Source organism: Atta cephalotes (genome assembly GCF_000143395.1).
Source record: "Atta cephalotes unplaced genomic scaffold scaffold00003, whole genome shotgun sequence".
NCBI lineage: Eukaryota > Metazoa > Arthropoda > Insecta > Hymenoptera > Formicidae > Atta > Atta cephalotes.
In genome coordinates, this window is record NW_012130067.1 from 3,301,135 (window position 1) to 3,310,594 (window position 9,460).

The 9,460-nt window shown below is 37.8% G+C and overlaps 1 protein-coding gene across 1 annotated transcript in view; it reads left to right on the plus strand.

Moving 5' to 3' along the window:
* Positions 1–8,653, plus strand: part of LOC105625738 — a 192,817-nt gene extending 184,164 nt beyond the window's left edge. Inside the window, exon 3 of the mRNA XM_012207059.1 lies at positions 8,598–8,653. Coding sequence (XP_012062449.1) covers positions 8,598–8,653 — 56 coding nt within the window. The remainder of the gene's footprint in view (positions 1–8,597) is intronic.
* Positions 8,654–9,460: the final 807 nt, after the last annotated feature.

Below are 9,460 nucleotides of genomic sequence, written 5' to 3' on the forward strand. Positions count from 1 at the left end.
ACGGCGACGTCCGCGTCCGTCCTCCGTCCTCCGTCCGTACCGTACTACCTCGTCTACGTCGTCGTTCGTTACGTTCGTCGTCGTACGTCGTCTCTCTCTCTCTCTCTCTCTCTCTCTCTCTCTCTCTCTCTCTCTCTCTCTCTCTCTCTCTCTCTCTCTCTCTCTCTCTCTCTCTCTCTCTCTCTCTCTCCTTCCCTGCCCTTCACCCCGCCTTTCCCTTTCTCATCATCCTGCCATTCTCCATCCTTCCTTCCTTTATGTTCTTCCACCCTCTCTCATCTCTCGGGTGTTTCCACATCGATAAGTAAGAAGTCCTCGCGAGAACTCTTCGTAGGAAAATGTCGAGAACCGGCTGTTCTCCGTACGGGTTGAAATAGAAGTACGAAAGGCGAACGAGATAAAGGAAAACGATGTCGAAGAGAGGAAAAAGTTTCAAGACAAACTCTTCTTTCTTTTTTTTCTGTCTCCTCACTCCACTTTTTTTCTATCATCGTTCGCGTACACTTTTTTCCCTGTTGCATAACACGATGGTTAAAACTATTTCCTTGTTTCCGCAGATGAAAATACGTCTGTAACGATTGTTCACTATTTCAGCTAAAGCACCATTTATACTACGGGAAACTGTTACCAGCGTTGGATCAGTTAATATACGAGTCACAAGCCTTATATTAAACTCGCGAATAATTGGGATTAAAACAAATTTACAATATTTAATCCCGTGTTAGTAAATCCAATCAAACCGTGGCGTGTGGATAAACATACGAAAACTGAGATACAGGTTCGGTACATTTTTTCATACATAGTACATCGTGCGAAAAATACAATGCAGTCTATCGCATAGTCGCGAAACTACGAGCTAAGTTAATACAGAAATTCTGATAGCGTGATTCGCTTATCGAACAAAAAACTCATTTCATCAATTAATAATAACAGATGCTATTAATACCGCCGCGAAATTTCCCCCCTCCGACGGGATAGGGGTAATTACTCGAGTCCGTGTAACGGGCAAATTTCCACGAACTGATATTGATTACTCGACGGAGATATTACGATTTAAAATTAATTTCGTAGAGCAAGAGACGCGCGCGCGAACGCGTTCGCAGACAGTGCTGTAGCCGTGCGGATTAGCCCCCTCGTTCTCGTCGTGCGCGACCTGCTTCGCCGCCACCCCCTGTTAAGCCAACCTATTCTGTGATCCGCTTTCGCCATTTCAATTTCATTGTCCCCTCCTGCCCATCCGCCCCGCTCTTCCGCGTCTTCCGCATCCTGAGAACGTCTACAGCTGCGCCTGCAACAGCCGCGAGGGTCCGATGGGCGCGCTCGCGAAAGGGCGACCTTTCCGTCGTCACTTTTCAGCCCTGCCAGCGATCTTAAAGAAACCGAGCACGAGCGGAAGATGCAGCACCGCGGCACTATGAGAATAAGCGAAATAATCTTTCCCTCGGATAATCGTGCCACCGCGATCAACTTGACAGGATCCGCGAGAGCGATCCGACAGTCGAAAGAGCGAATGAGCACGAGCGATAGAACTTTCAAGGGTCAAAGTACCTTTTGAAGAGCTGGACGTCATCCCATATCAAGAAACGTCGCAATTTATGTCGTGTGCTCAATGCTTATTACAAGGTGGAAATTCAACGAGCGAATAAGGCACATTTGAAATGTACAACTTCATCCGCTTAAATCGTGACAATGTTTCTCAATTAAACTGACAACGAGTTTGGGAAGGATTGAAAACGCAATTTTGAAATTTGTTATTCGCGCAAAACCGCGATCACCGTCATAACGGTATGACAGAATTCGTGCCATGCTTCGCATGATTTGCATCGTAAAACTTTGTACACATGTGTTTTAACGCGAACGTGCAACCGCGATGAAATAATGGAGCATACACAATCGAGCGCACGCGCTTCGCCACGGACATGCAATTGCATTTGCGCGACACGAAACCTTCGCAACTGTTAAAGCTTGAATTAATTGAAGGATGTAGTAAGATAAAACAATTCCATATTTTAAATACGTAAGTTTAAGTAGAAGTTAGATAGTATGTAAGAATAATAAATTTCATTATATCACGTACGTTCCGTGTAACACTCGAGATTACTCAACTGCGTCAAAAATTATGCAAAAGATATTAAAAATCACGAGAAATAAATTTTTATATGAACAGACTTAATCATTGCATTAACAAAGATTATCATTATGATTGTCTAAATAATATACTGTTAAAAATCCGTGCTGAATCGTGAATTTAAATACACTACAATTTCGAATCTACTCTTTCGCGTGGAAATACTTCGCGTTCCGATAACAATTTTCGATATCGTATTGTACGACAGTCATCACAATATTTATATCCCATAATTCACGGCAAGATATAAAATAACCAGTGAACCTTAAATGCGATTCTTTCATTTCATCTTCGAGATTCTCCACCCTTATTTTATCCGGCATTTAGATTAACTGTCGAAGTAATGCGATCTATCCGCCAAGAGACTACCGCGTTTCAGGCACCAAACGCGATATCAAACGACGTAAGCCCCGTTGTATGTTGTGCAATTGCCATGCCGAGTAGCGAAGTACATCAAAAGTTCATATTACACACACACACACACACACACACACACACCCGGAATCCGCATCTTTACTTCCGCGAGACCATAAAATCCGGCTAGCTGTAGGAATGCGCCGCGTGCGAATTGTGGCCGCACTTGACTATCTAACGGTGGATAGTGGCGGAAATCGGGAAGATAGTCCGAAGTGTATCTAGAAGCAATTCCGAAGCGGCATTCTTCACCAAGATACGTTCGATTGCCGGAATAATCCTTTCTCGAAATCTCTTATAACGGAGAGACGGAAATCCCGAGGGGAAAAATCGAATGCGATTTTTATTGTGTAATAAGAACGAATATCGATATGAAATGTACTCCATGTGAGACAACAAGTCATATCCTTCCTACTTCTCTTGCAGAAAGTCATTATCCAAGGAGAGAGCGTACAATAACCCAAATTCCGAATCGTTCGTGAAACTACGCGCTATCGTGCTTTCTTCGAATCAACATTACGTATCCTACTTTTATTCAATTATGCACACGCCACTCTCGATATGAAAATTACTAACTATAAATCCTTATTTTATGTCTCGAAAACGTGCATAAAATACGTTTCTGCTATATTTCATATATTTCGTGCTAAAACGAAGTGCCTACATAAATAAATGAATATACTGCAATCTATACGATAATGTAACTAAAAAGCTCAATTTCAATTTATATTCAATAACTAAACTGAAATTTCAGAAACGCAAGATTCAATCAAATTGTACTTTGATAATATATAATAACCGAAGCTATAATTCAAGAAAAATTTTGTCTCACAAAACTATTGTGAATCAGCGACACGCCTGTATAATCAAACATGCAAATGATATGAAAAGCGGATCATCTTGCCTACGTAAAAAGCATGAATATAAAGCAGGTCAGTATGCGTCAACCTGTTCCCAAAGCTGCTCGACTGACCACACCCTTGCAATCAGATTAATATCAGGTTGATCAGCACCTACGCAGTCTATTCTTTAAGAAGGAAGGACGCGTTTCATCTCTGTTCACGATTCGTATACAAGACGTCTCTCGATAGGATCACCAATTATTCTCAACGACGGGCCCAGAGTACGGGCAGTCTGTCAATTATCTACCTGGGCCGTGAACCCCTGACCATGAGAAATGATTCTTAGTTGATCTGTCGAGAGGTTGTTACACGGCACTGATAGATACATTTGCGCAATCAATCTGATAGCGGCTATGAAAAAGAAATACCTTGTGATTCGATCTTTTTGTATTCAATATTTATTTATGGTCTCTAATTGGAACAACTCTCTAAAAGTGATTTCAGTACTACACTTATAACTGTAATGTAAACATCGAATATTTACTGTTTCTTCAGTAATAATATACTGATTCACTTTTAGAGAGAACGTTATCTTTGAGTTTTCTCAGCAATTATAATATCTCGTTAACGTTTCTCATTAATAATAATTCTATACACTATATCTATAAAATTCTGTATATATACATTTTTACTGCTTATAATTAATAATCAATAAACGAGTACATATATCAAATTATGCGATTAATATCAAGAGGCCTTTTCATCTCGATGAAGCCGATAAACTTTACGCGAGACTAGGCAAAGTGTACCGCCAATTTAGATACCGTCATTTAAACTGTCGTTCGAGAATGGCTTGCTGAGGCAAACGTTTACGTTTCTCGTTATATCCTCCAACCATGTCGTCGGTTCTCTGTATCGCTCTGTGTGTATCTCCTAGATTCTACCACAGAAAATACGCTGTAACGATTTATCGAAGCGAATTTCCGAATTAGCATCACGCTGCGCATTTGCTTACAACGTTTATATTGATTCGTTTCTATCAGAAAAATGTAATAAACGTTGCAGTAATAAAAATATGAACATTTACAACAATTAGTATAGCTAAACGACAAGAGCGAATTTTTTTTTGGAATGGAAACATCACATGCAGAGGTAAGCGACAATTATCAGTCATGCAACTGATTATACAATTTAGATTATTAAAAAATATACTACAATATAGACATTAAAGATAACACAATAATATTATTCAAAGTAATATTTTTCGTTTACTGTTTCATAAAATTATATAATTTTCACGATACTACATAGAAGAAATTGCTAAATTATTAAGATCCACACGCAAGAGAGAGAGAGTAAAATATAATTATACACCAATGGCACACACTTCCGTAGGTAAATTTGAATTTCTGCAAGTCCCCAATCTAGGAAATGGTGCTACAGGCATTTCAAACTCGCGATAGATAATTCAATTCGTCCGAAAAGCGATAGCTCGATTCCCCGTAGCGATTTCACGACTCGTTAGATCAAAAGGGATGGCCGGGTAGGCTAGGATTCGGGTAAGGTCGAGACTCGCTTCTCGAATTTGCATGTCTAGTTTGTGTGTGTACACGTGCAATTTGTTACCGCCGCCATTGCCGCAGCTACTGCTGATTGCTGATTATTCACAGACGCTAAAATATACACGGCTGAGCCCGACCTGCCCTGGAGTTTATGTACACATGCATGGTGCCAAAGCGGAGGATTCATATATCCACGTGAAATCACGTATACGGACGAATGTATGCATTCCTGTGTATCGTTCGTGCAATTAAAGTAGATGCAGCCAACCAAATGGCAAAAACACAATGATGATTTCAATATATAGGAATCAAAAAAAAAACGTTCGTATCACAAAATGTCTGAACGTATAGATTTAATTGTACGCATGTAGAGAATAAATTTGGATCGTGCGCGAGTATTGTTTCGCGAAATTGCTAAATATTTAGAGATGTAGGATCATACCATGTTGCACACACAGTTGTGCATATCACAATACTCCGTTTCATTCAAGATAACGAGTATCGTGTATAAAAAAGTTATCGAACTATACGAATATAATGTGAGATATTTATATTGATTTACGCAGTTGATGCATTTAAATTTCATATTATAAATTGTTATCACGACAATTATATATTTCGTATATAATTTCGTATATAATTCGTATATGATCTATACATTATCAAAAAACTAAATAATTTATTATAATTTTGTATATGTAAACCTCCAATGCTATGTATGATAAAATAATAAAAATGTTACGTTTATTTAAGCATTTATTTATCAATGTCATTCAAGATGAGATCCCGTCTTAACTTTAGAGCGAGAATTTGTCTCGTCATGAAAGAATGCTTTGAGAATCATATAAAAGTTTCGTCAGTGGTTTGCACAGAGCGATATCAAATTGGCACAAAATAAGGAAGTTTATATCGTCTGGCGGGAAATCGGAGCGAGTCGGGTAAAACGACACGCGAAAACGACCGATAAGAGGGATCCTTACGAGTTTTCGAGTGAATAATTGCAGTCGTTACCGATAATTAACACGAAATACGCCTGCCCAGCCGCGGGCGTTGCGTAACCTCGTATAATATAAACGAGATACCGTCGTGGCAATTATCGCTGCTTACGACAATTAATAATGGGATTTCCTTAATAACCGTGAGTCTCTTTCTTCCCCCCATTGACTCGAAATCCGTCAGCGAGGCAATAGCTCCTTTTGGTAAAGCCAGCCCAGAAAAGACGCTTTCTACAACGAGTGTCTATTGTCCGCGGTAGCCCAATTTACGACGATTATTTACAGTCGGTGAAATTTATTTTCCCGCCGTTATATTATACTGCTTTTCCCTTCCCTCCTATCTACGAGGTTTGTTCATGGATGAAGTGAGGGTGGTTGGTCCGGCGGTCGCCAAAACACGAGCGCCTCGTTAGCATCCATGCTAATAATTACTCGCCCGGTTTGACTCGTAAAGAGGGGATGGTCTCACATAGGGATGCAAGGACATTGACATCGTCTCCACAAAAGCTAAAATTTCCACCCCGTTCTATATTTCTTGCTGAATATTTTCCCTCTCGACATTCTATTTTGCGACTGTCAAAAGTTTCAGCTTTAATAAAATATATATTTTTCGTAACGCTAACATAAATCGGGAACACAATTTGCTGAATTACTATTTAAACAATAATAATAAACTTATATTTTTCGAATCTTAACTTAGTCGCATATAATACGTTATGCATTTCTACATATTTTTATATATTTCTAAATAATCAAATTCGTTGTATTTAATTTATATAATTTTTTAAGTTGTACTTAATTTATATAATTTTATTATCATAAATTAGTTTATCGATCTCTACTCGCCAAGCAGCTTATATTCCTCTTGTTAGATAATAATTGAACTTGAGAAGCTTAAACTGAATTCTCATCTTTCTTACCTTTAATCCGAGACGTCCCTTCCGTCAATCCCTTCCGTCGTCTTCTCTAGTACCGCAAAATTATATTTATTCTGAAAGGAAAAATCTCGGATGTGTGTGAACCAAATAATGAAATTTTACCTCCAATCGTCTAGTAATCGAATGCGTATCAAATTTCTACTTTTTATAAAAAGGAAGAAGATTACAGATATAATTCGTTTAATGTGGTGTTGAAAGATTACGCTCGGAAGAAATCTTAGAATTTGAGAAATTTTCGCGCACGAAAATGCATCGTCGCCATATCTGCAGAACTTTCTCTCTCCAAGTTGCTTACGAGATGAAATCCACTCGTCGAGATAAGCTCCTACTGAATGTAATTGAACTGCAATGGTTCTAATCTCAACCGGACGCATTTCTAACGGAAATCTTGAGCGCGAAGTAATGCGAGTAGTTAGACGGATAGCGCATATTCCACGAAACCGTGAACCAGTTAGATATCCGCAAACAACGTGAACCACTTGGCCAAAATTTGTCGACTAACTACAAACCGATATTATTACATTTGTTGCTTTAGTTCCGAGTCTTCATTTCATAATACATATAGCTGTGTTAAAAAAATGATTTCTACATAAGTTTTTTAAGTTTAAATTTATTAAACATAATATGTAAGTAAACTCACAATTCATCAATATTCATCACTCATTTATCAAATTTATTTAAAAAATGTTTATCTGTATATGTCATATTTAAAATGAATTACTTTATAAATTTAATTCTGTTAAAATTTTTCTATACAGCCCTAAAATATACCTCATAAATTTTATGAAATAGTTCTCCCTAGAAAATAATATATAAATTTTGCAGTTTATTTGTACTCCCGTTACACGATCAGATAAGATACTACAGGCGAAATAGCGGCTGTATTGTTTAGAAGTTCGCTGTTTTCTTGATGCGAAGATATAAAAAAAATATGATTATCCTACAGCCACTTTCCGGCAGCCGCATAACTTTTTCAAACGATCGCCGTGTTTACTGATGAAAATATAGTTTTTTTCACAGTGCATAGCAGTAAAAACTGCTTTATGATAGTAATACACGATAACACCTGATGAAATAATCTTATGCGTACTATTATGACCCGAAAAGCCTGGAATATATTAGTTTCTCTTAGCTTTCATCGTAACTTCACAATACTCTTTGTTTTATACTCCGATTTATTCTTTTCGAAATCGTATTTTCGGGATATAAAGGCAACGTGCACAGCATTTTTGCGAACGACAAAATTGTCTTTCAAATGCTACCTGTCAAGAATGAAAACGAAAGTGGCTGATACCGTGTATCCTGATACAATTTTCATGAATAAGAAGACAAGATGTTCTAAGCGAAAACAAGTTTTACATGCAAATGTTTATGTACAAGCTGCTTCTTTCCGGACCTGTTGAACTAGTCCTTATTGTTTTGTAAAATGCGATGCGAGATAAAATGCTTGAAGTTTTGTCCTTTATAGAAATGCAAAACACAATAAATCCTGTTGTATTAATTTTTTAATTTCCAAAAACTATCATTGAAACAAATTATTTTAGAGAAGAATATTATCGAAAAAAGTATTATATTTCAGCAAAATCGTTCTCTCCGTGTATGCAATTAATTAGATTTCCGCAAATACAAATTAAGTTAGATAAATAGTTTCATTACAACTAAATTTACGATTTTATCTTTGACACATATTAATAAAATTCATCTTTCTTTTGTTGCAGGTGAGTACGACAATAATTCTTGTAAATATTCATACGGTAAGTTTGTATCTCTGTGACATAATTATTTCGTAATGCGTCGAGACAGTACGAACCGAAAATAAAAATACACGTTTCTACACACAGACTAAAATTTACAAATAAATAGAAAAAAAATACATGAAAGCACGTTATCACGTAATAATAATGCTGCATCTATCCCGCAAATTGGACGGCAAATGTAGGTCTACGTGACAACAAGCGCATATACCAAATTACTAAACAACAAAGACAAAACTGCATATATAGCGGCTGTACACCACATAACGCGTGCAACGATGTCGAGAATATACACGCTATGGCGGAGGCAACTCAATGCATTATTCAGCTCGGTCAACCCTAACTCACGCAAGATGCATCCTCACCTTCCTTCATCCACCTCTGGGATATATACTGCAGCGGTCACCTATACGTCATCATACATGTCTGTGTGCTGAATACATTCGATCTAGCGTTCACGATCCAATAATTTCTATTTCGATAGTCATGCCAGTGCCTATTTATTACTAATTGTGTACGTTTTATTATTCTCTCCTCGTTAACTATGCCATCAATAAAGATCATAAAAACGAAGAAAAAGACCGTAATATTTCTCTACTGATTTTACAACAAATATCCGACAAGTGCTACAAAATGGGAGAATTGTTGGCGCGATCAGTTACATAGAGGAGATAAAATCAAGAATGATGCTTTTTCGAGAAAATTCCACTTTTCTGAGAAGTTTAGGAAGTCCCGCACAAGTAGTGGTCCGATTCGAGGGTAGTCAGGCGAGGCAAAATAGGTATTTGGTATTCCGACGAAGTAACCCCGAGCTCTCTCTCTCTCTC